At 39.1% G+C, this 15,636-nt stretch overlaps 2 protein-coding genes across 4 annotated transcripts; one reads left to right on the top strand and one right to left on the bottom strand.

Moving 5' to 3' along the window:
• Positions 1-1,597: 1,597 nt before the first annotated feature.
• ppme1 (protein phosphatase methylesterase 1) lies at positions 1,598-6,279 on the bottom strand. Its single transcript, XM_070917540.1, has 14 exons — positions 6,036-6,279; positions 5,121-5,214; positions 4,757-4,849; positions 4,564-4,621; positions 4,129-4,180; positions 3,663-3,817; positions 3,402-3,492; positions 3,163-3,228; positions 2,941-3,067; positions 2,720-2,849; positions 2,475-2,519; positions 2,293-2,357; positions 1,963-2,030; positions 1,598-1,783 (listed from the first exon to the last, which is right to left on the bottom strand). Exons 1-14 carry the CDS (start codon positions 6,119-6,121, stop codon positions 1,780-1,782), a joined length of 1,134 nt encoding a protein of 377 aa, XP_070773641.1. The 5' UTR covers positions 6,122-6,279; the 3' UTR covers positions 1,598-1,779.
• A 4,752-nt stretch (positions 6,280-11,031) lies between these two features.
• On the top strand, positions 11,032-13,094 carry LOC139295355 (dicarboxylate carrier UCP2-like). 3 transcript variants are annotated; one of them, XM_070917534.1, is made up of 6 exons: positions 11,032-11,157; positions 11,275-11,482; positions 11,576-11,773; positions 11,860-11,961; positions 12,087-12,267; positions 12,350-13,094. In XM_070917534.1, exons 1-6 carry the CDS (start codon positions 11,032-11,034, stop codon positions 12,462-12,464), a joined length of 930 nt encoding a protein of 309 aa, XP_070773635.1. In that variant the 3' UTR covers positions 12,465-13,094. The 3 variants fall into 3 exon arrangements, with proteins under 3 accessions (XP_070773635.1, XP_070773638.1, XP_070773637.1); XM_070917537.1 differs by lacking the exon at positions 11,576-11,773; XM_070917536.1 differs by lacking the exon at positions 11,860-11,961.
• The last annotated feature ends 2,542 nt before the right edge of the window (positions 13,095-15,636 follow it).

The raw sequence follows: 15,636 nt of genomic DNA, 5'->3' as shown, positions 1-15,636 counted from the left end.
AAAAGTGAAGTAAAGCAGATTTGTTTTAATTTGTTGCAAGAAAAATAAGGTTGTGAGACCCAATGACAAGTTTAATTACTAGTCATTTTCAACAGTGATTCTGTGTATCTGGCCTCATATACACACACACACACACAATAATTCAATGTAAGAAAATTGGAAGAGATACAATTATACAGGAAAAAATACAGAATTGAATTGTATTGGATTGTATCTAAAGTTATCTTGTCCACCCTTGTAAATCCTGCACTTTTCTGCTTTAGCTTCATCCCATACATTTTCAGGATTTGTGGAAAACATCAAGTACAGAATATTATTTGTTAGGCCCAAAATGATGCAACCAAAGCTTCTGTTCAGGACTGTACAACATGTCAGCTTTGCATATCTCATAATGACCTCAGTGACTGTAGTTCTTCGGAGGACAGTCATTAATAACACATTAATAATTCAAATATTTATAGTGTACATAATTGCAGTACATTCCTCAGAGTGTTGGTCCATGGAGGGACAATTAAAACCTGCATGTCATTCCCTGGAGTAAATAAGGCACATGAAGAAAAACATGTCACCTTCGTCATAAAGTTTAGAGAATCTTCTAATTTTATGAAGAAGAATTATAAAAGAAATGGTCTCCACCAGTTTGGACACCCTTTGAGTTTTTGTACAATTATCTTGTTTTTATTAAAAAGGCAACATTACTAATACAATTTTAATCTTCAGATATAATATGAGTAAGATTAGGGCAGTAGATTATATTAGATCTTGAGTCGATATTTTTCAGTGACACAATCAAACCCTGGCAACACAAGTGATGACTGTCAAATGTGTATTGAAATAGCAAAATTGTATAAACAATCTAAAAAGAAGCCACTTTTATGGTTATGTTTCACAATAAATTGTGCAAAAATGTTTTTGACCTCCAAGCCTGAGTCACTGATGCAGAACAAAAAGCAGTGACTGTCTAGACATGTGTAGTGTTCAATGAAGAGGGATTCAAATGTGGACTGGACATCACAACGTCCCAACAGATTTTAAGTAAAACAAACACCTACACCATGAAGTAGGGCAGCAAACAAACAGCCCAGATCTTCCCTGTTTGCCTGAACCAAACTCTGGCGTCAGCTGTGGCCACTTCTCTTCAAATAAGAAGTGACAAGAAGGACTTCTAAACAGCAGTGAGTGAGCGTACGCTGGGCTTCACCTTCTGCCCACTCTGCTGTCTCGACGCATTAAGACATTTATTGTGCAGATCATAGAAAACTAGAACAAATACTCAACATGCATTTGTCACTTATTCTAAACACCAAGTACATTTGTCTGCTATATGATGCGGTGTTAAATAAATTAGCACATTTAAAATGATCATGATGTCCTTTTAATACACATACCAAATATACAAGCATGGGTGACATTTTTTACAGCATCCATCTTTAATCGCTGTTCAATTCAATTCTGAATTCAAACATTACAAACACATATTAACAATGACGCAATCACTCAAAATAAAACAAAAACAGGAGAGCATTACATCTCAGAGATTTAAAAAAAATATATTGTAAAGGAAAAGTACAATCAAATCCCAGTGTTTTCAAATAAAAATAAGGCAAAGCTCAAAGGCAGAGTATCTACATAACAAAAGCAACATAATAATAATAATAATAATAATAATAATAATAGTTATATTTTCCTTAATTTGCTGTTAAATTGTACGAGGATGTGGATGAATCTTGAAACATTTCTTCTATGGCTGCTGGCTATATTTCAACTGAAAACTGGAAATTAGCTGTGGAAAGATAATTTAACAATTATTAGACAGAATCAGACACTGTGGATGCTGCATCAACATCTCAGCTATTGCAATTACTGCCATCGTTTTTTAAACAAACAAATAATGACCTCAAACAGCTTCCACGTTGCTGACACATCTTGTATGGTACATTCTTTGGCAGGAAGTTCACTTACCACAGGTATCCTTCCTTAAACTCGGTGAATTTGTGCCGGACCATAAATGTTGCTAGAGCATCTGCTACCTAGCAACAGATGACACAGGAAAAAGTTATATAGCAACAAACTGAATCAGGATCAAACAGGTCCAACTGAACAAACACACAAAACCAGACATGCAAATTGCATCAAGAAGTGACAACTACAAACAACAATAAGTCTGACATTTTATTTTGGCGAGTGCATTTGGTTTGACATATCAAGTATCAAGTATCATACAGTAATTCGGACAATGTCATAGGACAATACATATAGCCCACAGTGTACGTTCAGGTAGACACCCCTTACTTTTTCAGGTGCGTCCTCATGGACAGCATGACCACACTGAGGAAGGACCTGCATCTGAAACTTCCCTGTGGACAAAGATGAAGGATATGTTTGAGGTCTGTGTGTTCTACATTATATGACAACAATCACACGTGGAGAAAAAAACTGGAAACTATGCATAAATTCTCAATTTTGCTCCTTACCTTGCATCTGTCCAATAGTAAGGTCTTTGTCAAGCCTGTCCACTCCTGTACAAAGGATGAAGCCAGGGGTGAAATTGTGCAGTCAATGGCAAAATAGCTTGGAATAAAACTTGAATCATTTGTATTCATCCAAACTGGGGACTGCCCTGAAATTCCTTCAAAACTGCCAGCCCAGACACTTTTTCTGTATTTGGAGTACCAAATAACAATATAAGTTCCCTGTGAGAAACCGCGAGAGATCTAACCTGCGAGCAGAAGCAGTTTTGGTGCAGGGCACGTGAGAAAGAGGGCAGACAAGCCTCTGAACCAGCCCTCCCAGTATTTTTCTGTCTTTGACAGGTCCACTCGCCAGGTGAAGATGCTTTCCTTTTTTATCTGCATGGACGAAATCAACCTTTTTAGGAACTTTTCAACCTCTCACAAACACACGTTACAAAAGAAAGACAAAGAGTAAGAGAGACGGGACCTCTTGGTCATCTTCCTTCATCCTTTTCTTGTTAGATTCTTCTTCCACGTCTTCATCCTCTTCCTCTTCTATTATACCTTCACCAATGCTATTAGACACACCTGGACTGCTGGTGGATTCCTCACATCTGTGGATGTCAGAAAAGAGCAAATTAACATACAGTACATAAAACACAAAAACACGCAGGAATTGGTGTACAAATGAGAAACGGAACAGACATACTTTTTCACCTGGCCTCCCATTGACACTCGTGCTGACTCCATGTTTCGGATCTGGCCGCTCTTCACACTGAAGGCAAAAGGAAAAGAAATGTTTCAGACACTTGTGTACATTAAAACAAGCTGAAGGTTGTCCAAAACATGGTGAATGGTTTCAACAAGGCTGCTATTGGTTTCAGTGAATACATTTGGCCCAGTCATATTTCTGAGATGTAGCAGTATCACTAACTGTTTCACGTTTACCTCCACTCAATGGCATTCTCCAGAGATTTAAACGTCTTTGGCCGACTTCTGAGGAAATTCTGCATACTGTTCAAAGCATCCATTGCTGTACCTGAATGCAATTAACAAAAAGTATTTGTCATTAATACTATACAGTTATTTTTATATATTATCATATAAATCCACTGCTAATTTAACATAGTAGTAAAAGCAACATGCTATTTGGTCATAAACTGAAAAATATTTATGATGCTCTTATTTTGAGAAAACGCAAGCACTTACCTTCTACAACGTCAATGACACAGAGGCCAAGCAGGGATGGTATATGATTGGCAGTGGCTGTGTGAACTGCGATGGCCCCACCCATACTGTGTCCAATAATCATGATTGGAGGTGGGTTCTCTCCATAGAGCACTTCCACCACTTTGCCAATATCCCTTTCGAAAGAAAACGCAAGGAAAACCTGTTAACCTTGTTACATTTCTAACATGTGTGTCACTGTTACCGAGTATACAGTCAGAAAAAAGACTGTATTTAATAATGAATGGGAGAACTAGGGACGTTCAACCCTTTTTTGATTTTACAGCAGTTATTAATCCAAACATTTCAAACCAGCAAAGTGTCAAAGCATTAACATTCCCTGCCTTTAGATGGGAATGTGTAGAAATCAAAGCTGTCTGTGTGCCTGATATGTTCCCATATTTTTCTGTGATGCAAGGCTAAGTGTCTGTCTGTCACAGCAACTTACTTGGCCATCGTGTCTGCAGAGAGATCATCAGGATTTTTCACTTTGGTGTCGCCTGCAAGTGATGAGAGAGAAGCTAATTTCACCATTTGTAATTTGAAATTTCAAAAGTAAAACCTGATAAAGGCTGTTTTATTTCATCACCCTATAATCATTGCAATATCATGCAAAACTAGAATCATGGGGGAAGCAGTGAGCAACATATTTTTAAATCAACAGCTATCATAATGTAACTATAATATCTACACTGCAGTACCTTTAATCAGGGAATGACACAGAATCACAGGATGTCTATATGTGCAGATATTTTTTGCAAAGCATTATTCAAAGGGGATGAATACTACCTAACAAAACAGAAAAATCCCCATGAAGATCTCAATTTCCTAAACTACAAATAATATATGTCTAATTTTGTGTCCTGCGATTACTTGTATTTACCATGAGCTCGAAGGTCCATAGCCACCACCCTGCAGTTGATCCTGCTGCATATGACAGCCTGCAAACACACATACAGAAACCATTTAAATCAAATAGTGTACAGCTAATATGCTGAAATAAAAGAACAGCTTCATAAATAATCCACACTATGTTGGTGTGTTTACAGAGTTTCTGTTATAGTTATCATGCTCACAGTGAACACTGCCCAGGAGAGTGCAGAGTGGCCTCCTCCATGGAGCAGGAGCAGCACAGGACCATGGGAACCACTGCAGTAAATTCTGAAAAGGTTCAAGGAAGTCAAGGAAATATATAGCAGAGCTGTGCAGGAGTCACAAAGTAAGTAGATGCTGATCGAAAGATAATAAACATTGTTATTGTATTAAACTGATTATCTTAAAATGTTCTATATCATGTTGAAGTAAGCACATTGGTATAAAGAAGTAGCTAAATCTGAATGACCTATTTGGATTTGAACGCTCTGGGTGTTTGCCACAGCAAAGTTTCAATTATTCATGCTGAATTTTCTCCTGACAAACAGAAGCAGCAGTGAAGGATATATCTTTGCCATTTTCATTTTCCACCTCCACATCTTCCATGGTTTCAAAGTACTGACTCCAGGACAGGGGGGAGAAATCTCTCTTCCGTCCAGGTCTTTTAAAAAAAGGAAAAGAAAAGACAAGCAAAATGTAAACCAATCCCATATTGTAGCAGGACTATTAAAACACACTGCGCGAGACATAAATCTTTGCAATGTGTTTCTGTGAAGATGACAAACTGGCTCTGTGATACAAGCTTTTTCACATGGTCACACAAGTACAAGTTTTTCTAATGCTCGTGCTGTTGACTATTTAACTGACCAGAAACCAGAGACAGAGGACTTTTTAAAGGGTTGGATACAGCTTGGATACTGTTTCATTCAAACCCCAAATAAACAACACTGTCAAGGCATGTAACATCTCTACTATAACATAAACTTGTTTATACAAACATTGTAACATGGTGATGTAAACAAGCTATAACAAGCCCTGACTTCACTACACAGGCTGTGTAAATATAAACTGTAGGGGGACCTGTTCATAATACAATCTAACCCATGTTTGGAGACTACTCAATCTTATATTAAGTCTATTATCTTCAGACACTGCTGTTGGTGTGTGATGAATGCTCACTCTTACCCTGATATATATAAGCTAATGTTAATCAATGGATACCGAGTTTAACCTGAATATACAAATCTTAGGTTATATTCAAAGACACTAGCTGTATCAAAAATGTCCACATATACATGAATCCGCCACCGTTGGTCACAACTCTGGTAGCAACAGCTAGCTTAAATAGCTAATGTGGTCACTTCAGCTGTCCTGTCCCTAAACAAACTGTAAAGATAGAGAGCAACTGATGTGATGGTGGACATTATGAAATGTAACGTTAGACAGCCAGCAGAGTTGACAGCGAGATGATAGCGAACTCACCCCATTTTCATTTTGGAGCCAGACTGAAAACCACCAGCCATGGGAGGTCTGGAAGCTAACAGGTTTAAATGCAACTGTTTCTCCATGTTGTCGAAAGCGGGCTCGGTCTCTGTCAGGAACTCTTTAGTAGGACCTTCCCTCTCTTTCGCAGCATATGATTTTCCCAGACACCTGCACAGACGCTAGCCAGACATTGGATAAATTTCAGCTAACGCTAGGTTACTACGTTTATCCACAAGCTAATGGCTAGCGCTCTTCTTCTGCTGCTGGTGCAGCTGAGATTATTTTGGGTCGGCCTCTTCTTCTTTGGTTTTGTTTTCATGGACCTTTTAAAATATTACTGCCATCTACTGACCACGAATTCACCTACAATAATGGTTTACAACCCCTTTTTTTGTTTGTGTCGCTTTAACATGACAGCAGTTCAATCAAAGAGTGAGTTTTCCTTCTCAGATTCTTTAATTTGAATTATTTTTTTTAGGATTCATCCCCCTTAAATCAATCAGCCACTGGCCTAGATACTACGTGTTTTGTCTGGTTTGTGCCAGCTCTTAACATTGAACCGTTTGACCATACCATATTGAGCAGATTTCAGCTGAGTAGGAGAAATAACTATGTCTGATTAATGACTTTAATAATATACATGGAGCCCTGTCTTCTAAATTTCAAGCTTTCCACAGGTTCTCACAAAACATCTGGGACCCAGTTTAAAAAACTGTAAATATGAGTGATTTCGGTCAACATCACAACCAGAAAGTCAATTGGTGTTACAATTGTTTGCAAGGAAATCCTGCACATTCTTGGCCAACCATGGCACATTGGTCATTATTTCTTAAAACCAAATAATGGAGAGCTGCTTGGCTTGATTTAAGGATATGCTGTGATTGAACTGTCTAAGGACAGAAGTGAGAACATTTTAAGAAATTGCAAACTCAGAAAAATCATATTTCACAGAGATGCTATCATTTACCACATTAATAAGTAATAAAATGACATCACAACATCAACACTTGAGCTAAGCTGTTATATCCTCTGGCATGCAATACTCTTAAGCACAAGGTGTCAGCAGTGCACTCTGTACCATGTAGCTGAGAGAAGTCACTTAAAGGGGCACTTGGAGACTACAAATGTGTAACAGAGGGGCCTGTGTTAGAAACTAGAGGTGTGGAGTTTGAAAGATGTGGGTGTTATTGCACGGAGGGTCTAATGAAAACACAATCATGTTGCATCATGGGGAATTTAGTTTTTAGAACTAGACTTAGGCAAAATGTGTTTGCGTCTGTGGCCCCTTGAGAAATATCCAATAATAGTCACATTAATAATAAATAATAATGATGTGAAATAAATCTACAGGCATTAAGGTGTGGTTATGATCACTGGAAACTGCAGCTTCAGCTAACACTGACTGAAGTTGCAGCTTCAGTCCTGTAATCTGAGACACTGCTATTCAATAGGAGACATTTGAGAGACTTGTGAATGCAGTTACATAAAGAGTACGTATGGTTGGGACAGCTGATCGTCTACAGTTGCAGACTCGCTAATCTGATTGGGAGAGTCACAAGAGAGGGCAGGAAGAGGTGAAGGTGAATGAACATAGTTGCTCACGTACAATTTTACCTTAAACACTGGGACAAAGATGCCTTCATCGATCATTGGGCAGTGATCTTACATGACATGTCGATTGGGATACCTTCTCTCATTCCCTCTGCAGTGATTGTGTTGTTGCAGGGTGTTTGACAATATCATTCAAGCTCACTGTGTTTTGGAAATTTGGGTGACATATCTTTTTTATTTATTTATCTCTCTTCTCATGTGAATGTTATCCTTTCTATGGTGATGTTGGCTTTCTTTCAGGAAAATTATTTTTATAATCACAACATTTTTATGATGGTGTAGATCCAATTTTCTTAGATATTTTGGGATAATCTTCACAGATTTTAGTGTTTAACTATAGACAGTTTATTTATTGATGCAGCCGAACGTTAGAGGCACACTTATGTCCTCAGCCAACTATGGCTTATAAACATCCTGTTCTGACAGACTGGATGTATATCAGAACCTGTTACGTACCATCCTGAGTGTTAGTCTGGAAGCAGTTGGATTTCTATGCATTTTCATATTATCATTCAAGACAAGAAATGTCGTGTGATTAAATATACGAGGAACCACAGACACAATGTGTGTGTCCTTTTCCTGTTTCCTCCAGTGAAAGCTGAAATAAAAACATTGAAACTGACAATGCCAGTCAAAGCTAAGTGTGAACAATTAGCAAACAGCTGAGTCATTCCTGGTATTTGGGGCCATTTGTTGTCCCGGTGAAATATCTCTTCAAGTGTGCTGTGAAATAGTTTATGTCAAAAAGCTTGAATATGGTACAAATGGATTGGTTTGGTACTTAGCAAACATTTAATAAAATCAAATTAAAATTGAAAACAACAATTGAACTCAGGGAACACAGTCATGCTGGTTCAGTGTCCTTTCCTTCATCCCTTACCTAGGAATTAAGTTAAGACAGAAGTTCCCATGCAAATGGTCCTGTGAGTGAAGACATGGTGGGCCGTACTTCTGTGCTCCACTAACCTTTACGTGACGCAGCGGCTGACTTTATTTATAGTGTTTCACAGCACTGATTCAAGGTTCATGGTATTCAGAGTGCAGGAGAACACAGTGGTGACAGTAGTCTGTCTGCTCAGTGGGTGTGGGGGAGGTCACTGCTGGCTGGTTGAAGCTGGACCAGCGTGATGTTTACAGGTTATTCACACAGTGTACTCAGGGACCTGTTTTTAGCGGCGGGTCGAAAAAGCAGGTGGTCTTCTGAACCGTTCTTGAGGGTGCTGAGTTGCAGGTTTAACCATTTCACATCTTTGCCTTGCAAATTAGACAAAATAACGAAAAGGAAATGCATGGATCTAACCTTTAAAATGCAGCTGAAATGACACTTGGCCCAGTGTCATTATATTTTCTTTGTACATCACAAGTATTAAAATGTAAATGTTCTCTCTTAACTAATTTCTGTTGAATGATTTATTTAAAAAGAACATAGTACTACTGCTGCTACTACTATTACTACTACTTCTACTAATGATAATAATAATAACAATACAACTTAATAATTAAAATAATTGCAAGAGAAACTAAGTGAAAAAGTAAAGTATAGTAAATATTAAAAGACAAAACCAGCAATGGCCACTTAACTGGTGGAAAATGGGTCAAAGGTTATTTGCAGAGGCTGGACTTTTCCTCAGCCTTGTTTACATGAACAACTTATCATGTCATATTCCATATGTCTTGATTTTTATCTGTACACAGTAATGTCTATACATTATTAAAATACTCAAGACACTGGTGTGCATGTTACAATGTAAAAATGTTTTTGGGGAATAGAACAATATCCTGACACATGCAACAGCAGATGAAACATTAGATGTGTTTTGCATCAACCGCATGACTTGACGTAAGCTTGCTGAGCCCATGACCTGGAGCTTATATGGAAAGTCACATGTGTAGAGACATGCACGCACTCCAATACTCCAAGTGTCTCTCCTCTCTAACACTTTACATTCAGCATCCAGTCCTTTCTTTCGGTGCGTACAGATTGCATGCAGATGCTATGTGCATCCACCCACCCTCGTTCATTGTATGGATTGGCTGAGAAGCATGGCGGTTCCTTTGTCCGGAACATTTCGTAACTTTATCACTTGCAGGGAGGAGGGAAAAGGATGTGGTGTAAATGTTACCCACCCCAGAACTTTTGTCAGCCACTCAAATGCCCCATGAAAACATTTAAGGAATCCAGACAGGCCTCCCTGTCTGATTGGCTGCATATACCAACCAATAGAAACATGAGGAAAGCTCCTTGATGTCAGTGTAGTAATATGAGCCGTATCCCCACGTGTTGAAGTTGAAATTTTTTGTAAAAGCCGAGCTCTGGATTTAAAACTTGAAATAAATAATATTGACAGCAAGTTACGTTTTATTGTGAAATCAGCTGTGAAATGATGTGAAAATATAGAAATGTTTAGACGTGCTCATAGGGCACGAGTCCATATCAGGCTACCATAATGACACTGTTAGGACCAGATCAACAAGTGCTCAAATATCCGACTGTGTCTCACAGACTCTGGTAAACATGAGCTACACATAACAGGTGTGTACAACTTGTTAGACTGCCCCGCAGTCATGTGCAAAAGGTGCCTATAAATTCAGGAGCTTCTTCTACAGTGAACAGAAAGGGCACGACGAGGACGCTAAAGGGACTAACTGCCTCAAGGATTGTACATTCTTTCCACTGTGCCGGATTATAACTTTCCTGGAGAACTATTTAGGTAAACCTTTACATGAAGATAAGAGTGATTTTTTATGGGTTCAGACTCAACCCATGTCACTTGATATTTAAGTAGTAATTTAAAAATATAAAAAATAAATATCTGAATCTTTAAAATATTTAAATGTTTGCATGATTGTCTTTTGTACCTCTGACCTAAAGCATATCACTCAGTTGTCATAATGATAAAACTATTAAAAAAAATGCATGAAACCAACAATACAATACAAAACAAATTCTCCTTGAATCTCAAGTAAATGATAAATGCTTGTGTTTTCAGTGAGTGGTGGTACGCTGGCTGACTCACTTCAAGCAGAGTTTATGGCCCAAGGCATTCCCACTACAGAACCACTTCCAAAGACTAGTGTACTTCTCGAGAAAACTTGAAGCTTTCTTCACCCTCGCTTACAGGTATGCACAATGTTTAGCATGAACACTTCAAATATACTACTAGTACAGGTTTTGTCACAGTTACTGTAGGTCTGTAGATGTTATAATCAGAGCAAATGAAGATGATGAAATCTCATTACCCATAGAGAAAATATGAACAGTTCTTGTTGACCTGAGTAATGATTTTCTTTGGTGTGTGTGTGGTGTGACATACACAGACGTCAGGGGCAAATAGCATTAAGAGCAGATTTTTCCATTTACGTCATCACCCCAGGTGCAGAAATGGTTGGCATAAAACCCAACGACATGGTGCCCTCTGCGGCAGTCAAGTTCTTTGGAGCGGGCACTGCAGCCTGCATTGCTGACCTCGTTACCTTTCCACTGGATACCGCCAAAGTTAGGCTACAGGTTAGATACAATGTTTAACAAGGCGTGACACATTTTAACTTTAGATTCGGTTCATGTCTTATCAAAACATTTCTTAACCTGCTGATAACAATCCTTGAATGTCATCCTACTGAAAAGATCCAGGGAGAGTCTCTGAAATCTGAAGGAGCCAGCGCCATGAAGTATCGGGGAGTGTTTGGCACCATCACCACCATGGTGCGCACAGAGGGGCCCAGGAGTCTTTACAATGGACTGGTGGCAGGACTGCAGAGGCAGATGAGCTTCGCCTCTGTCCGAATCGGTCTTTACGACTCCATGAAGCAATTCTACACTCGAGGCACTGAGAGTGAGTTTCATAACCTGAGTGTCATTGCGTTACACAAACAAGGTTGTTTCTCTCCTACTGCTTCACTGTGACTAATACACACATGCTGCACAGGTGCTGGGATAGTGACCCGGCTCATGGCGGGCTGCACCACAGGAGCCATGGCTGTGGCTTTTGCGCAACCAACAGATGTAGTGAAGGTGCGTTTCCAAGCCCAGGTACGACTGGCTGATGGTGGGAGGAGATACAACAGCACCCTGGACGCCTACAAGACGATTGCCCGAGATGAGGGAGTGCGGGGCCTTTGGAAAGGTGCTTGCCATTTTTACTTCGAAGTTGAAATGAATTGCATCATACTTACCATGGTTTTGAAGTAACCATCCTCTCCTTTCGTCTAGGTTGTATGCCCAACATCACCCGTAATGCCATTGTAAACTGTGCAGAGCTAGTGACCTACGACATGATCAAAGAACTCATCCTGAAGTACGACCTAATGACAGGTGAGCTGGTAAAGGAAACAAATAACTGCAGATATTTCTCCAAGTGACTTCTTATATATCCAAATTCTTAATACAAAATATCAAATGTTGTGGAAGGATGTGACTTAGCGTCTGTTCTCCCACAGACAACCTGCCGTGCCACTTCACTGCTGCCTTTGGTGCAGGCTTCTGCACAACAGTAGTGGCTTCTCCTGTGGATGTAGTCAAAACAAGGTTCATGAATTCAAGCACTGGCCAGTACAGCAGCGCTATCAGCTGCGCTCTCACCATGCTGAGACATGAAGGAGCTACAGCCTTCTATAAAGGGTAAACACACGCTTGCAAACAGCAATAACCTGATAACCTGTTTAGGACACTTCTTTATTTTCCTTTCCTTTGTCTCCTTTAGGTTCATGCCTTCTTTCCTGCGACTAGGGTCCTGGAACATTGTGATGTTTGTGACGTATGAACAAATTAAAAGAGGCATGACCAGGGCACAACAATGCTGGGAGTCGCCGTTTTGATCTCTTTTTTTTCTGCACAGCCACAATGGCCTATAACCTTCACCATGATGCAGTGGTGACTCGTAGTTGGAAAAGGAGACCTGTCAGAGGGCTTCATGAGAAGAGAGCTAAAAATGGTTTGGTCACATTGCCAACATGCGCTATAAGAGCTCGCGTTATAAAGACTCATGTCAGGAACCTGCAGCTCTTTGAATTTCTGAATGAACACACACTCCGAGGGCATCGTTGCAATACCAGAATGATTTAAGGATTCAAGTGTAAAGACACCTTTTATGTATTGTAATGGTGTGTGCCTCCATTACAGAAATGCTTCTTTAGGTGTAAAAAAACAGATGTGAAAGTGTAATTCCAGAGGGGTATGTCTTATTGACATATATACTAGAACCTTGATCAGCTGGCATGGATTTTTTTTCATGTTTACAAGAATGAACTGTAAGATACTATGAATAATGGTATGACTTAATTTGTTATTTAGTGTAGGTTTTCCATGAAAGCAATAGACAGATTGAGTCTGGCAACACAGACGTAAACAGTGACCATTTCTATGTTCCTTACGTTGCTTTCTGTATTGGCGATTGTTTACAATGTTTACCATTGTTTGTGCATGTCAGGGGTTTATAGGTTGATCTATGCGCTTACTATTGTAAATAGCATGATTTATTGCCGGCCGATAAGTCATAAATATGTTTTGCACAGTAATAAATAATGCCAAAATGAATAAATGAAATGCCATTTTTTTCCCCTTTGTCTATTATTGAATTTTACCTTAGTTGTGTTACATCAACCAAGCCTGGAATACAGTTTAAATAGTGTGATCAAATAGAGAAAAAGAACATAGAGTGACTGCACTGAAGTGATACATTGATAGAGATTAATTGATAAAATAATCACTAATGTTAAAGTGATACAGTATTGAAGTTTCATTGAGGCAGAAATCAGTACACCATCCCAAAGTCTCAAATATGACAATTAAACATATTATCATTTAATGATTATTTAAATCATTGATTAAGGTAGGTAGGTTCAGTATATATCTGTGGAAGTTACCAGACTCATGTACTGATCTGACTTATGTCCTCCTATCATGACACCTTCTTCTGTCAGTGGCTACTTCAGATTGGAAAGGTGTTTGTCTGTGTTGCTGTTCACAAGGGAAAGGATGGCTGACAAACCGGCTGAAATCCCAACATTTCAGCCGGTGGCCTGAAAGCAGAGATGTGAAGTGAGCCAATTTCTGACCAAAAACTGCAAAAGAAACCAAGCTCTTCCTCTTTCATTGGACCTCTACACAAATGCAGTTTTGTTTAGCAGGCCTTCATTGGGCCTGTGATATTTCCAGAATCACCTGCAGTTTCATGCTTGAGTCAGATTGTTGATGTAGATCATACAGCATGTGCAGGACAACATGTACATGTACCCAAGCATTCATTCATATCATTGCAATTTACACGCCATATATTTCATATCATATGAAATGATCTTACGCTTGTTATTGCTTGTTCTTATCTCCAACAAGAACAAGTTGTCCCATATCAATGGGAGTGCTTCCACTGTATTCATTGGTCTCCCAACCACCAACCTCTCAGAACTCCACCACAGAGCCATCAGTAGCATGGCACTCACCATAGCACATGACCCCGGACACCCGCTCAACACATTTTTCACATTACTCCCCATCTGGTTAAACATGCAGGACACTGAGATGGAAAAAGGTACGTTTTAGCTGAAGTTCCCTCTGCCATAGTGGTGCTCCCTAATCACAATAACACCCTGTCCAAATATATTTATGTTGTATGTAAATGTTCTGTGTTCTGGAGGTAAGCATAATGCACACTCTGGAAATAAATGTCCCCTTTGGACACAATAAAGTCCATCTATCTACCTTTTCTACGACTTCACCTACTTTTAATTACAGTACTACATTACAACTACTGTATTAACTTAACAATGCTGCATTGCTTTTCAGGGCCCTATCAGGGAAACAGCATACACACACCTCTGTTCAGACATACAATATTGTATTACAATGTACAATACTTAATAATAATTATCAAAAGCGATTCTTTATTGAACAAAAAATTGTATACTTGCGTTTTTGACCACGGCACGTTTCAATCGGTCATTGCAGGAACAACGGGTCATGGAACATGTTTCAACAAAAAGCTGTGGTGAGATGGTAAAGAGTCTGAACATACGGATCCAATTTGGTGGACGATGTACTGTGTGTTCTTGTATTTTCAGCATGACTCAGCATTTAGTCCTCAAGTCTGTGTTCTCTCAGTCTGTACTATAATGCTATGTACATTTAGTATAAATCTGTACAGACCTTCAAACAGATAACAGACTTAACTACATTTGTTTTAGCAGGTTAGAAAATCCATCTTATTTTCACTCTCAGTATATTGAACCTGTGGAATCAATCATACTTGTTGTTTTTAATGTTTGTCGCAATGTTGTTGCTGGTCTGAGGACACAACAGAGAGGAAGCTTCATCATGAAATCAAGAAGACAGAGAGAAAACATGTCCAAAAATGTGTGTTTACACAAATCATACAAGTACAACAACAGGCTTTTTGTCACACAGACAGGTTTATGGTCTTCCCATTTGACCAGCAGGCAGCTATAGATGTAGTGGGGGTGGGGCCCCACCAGCAACACATGCCATGATGTAACAACACCAGCAGTATTTAAAGAGGCGGTTCTTTTCTCCACACCACTGCCTCCTGTTCACTCACTGATTCTCTAGGGTATTGTCTCTTGGAGAAGCATTCTACCAGGCATTTTAACCTCTGCACATCAAATTACGGTACAACCAAACTCTTTATTATGACTTTTTTCTTGGCATGTTTACATTTTTGTTAATACTGTTCCATTGCTATTGTTTTTGACCTTAGCTCTGTCTTTTCCAGGATTTGGATTATGATTTTAAGGCTCATCTCTTCTGAAAAATCTTCTATGGAAAAACAAGGAAACCAATTTATAGCTGGGACAAAATTCAGCCAGAGGGACACCTTTAGAGAATCCTGATCTCTAATGTTTCTGTCCTAAATTGCTCCAATAAAGGTAAGAATTACTAACCAAAATTTGTGTTACTGAATTGCATTTTCAACCCATGTGGGCCTGTTTTTTTCCTGTCTGCACAGAATGTACTGAACAGCTGTCTTTCATTTAG

The sequence above is a fragment of the Enoplosus armatus genome, chromosome 13 (genome assembly GCF_043641665.1).
Source record: "Enoplosus armatus isolate fEnoArm2 chromosome 13, fEnoArm2.hap1, whole genome shotgun sequence".
Classification (NCBI taxonomy): Eukaryota; Metazoa; Chordata; class Actinopteri; order Centrarchiformes; family Enoplosidae; genus Enoplosus; species Enoplosus armatus.
The sequence above is the reverse complement of the archived record's forward strand: the minus strand, read 5'-3'. Positions and strand labels throughout refer to the sequence as shown.

Excerpts from the sequence above, each read along its gene's own strand:
- LOC139295355 (XM_070917534.1), top strand. The coding sequence starts at position 11,032 with ATGGTTGGCATAAAACCCAACGACATGGTGCCCTCTGCGGCAGTCAAG. Across the intron at positions 11,158-11,274 it reads CCGCCAAAGTTAGGCTACAG|ATCCAGGGAGAGTCTCTGAA; the intron begins GTTAGATACAAT and ends CCTACTGAAAAG. Across the intron at positions 12,268-12,349 it reads GCTACAGCCTTCTATAAAGG|GTTCATGCCTTCTTTCCTGC; the intron begins GTAAACACACGC and ends TGTCTCCTTTAG.
- ppme1 (XM_070917540.1), bottom strand. The coding sequence starts at position 6,121 with ATGGAGAAACAGTTGCATTTAAACCTGTTAGCTTCCAGACCTCCCATG. Across the intron at positions 4,622-4,756 it reads TCTCCTGGGCAGTGTTCACT|GCTGTCATATGCAGCAGGAT; the intron begins GTGAGCATGATA and ends GTGTGTTTGCAG. Across the intron at positions 2,031-2,292 it reads ATGAGGACGCACCTGAAAAA|GTAGCAGATGCTCTAGCAAC; the intron begins GTAAGGGGTGTC and ends ATCTGTTGCTAG.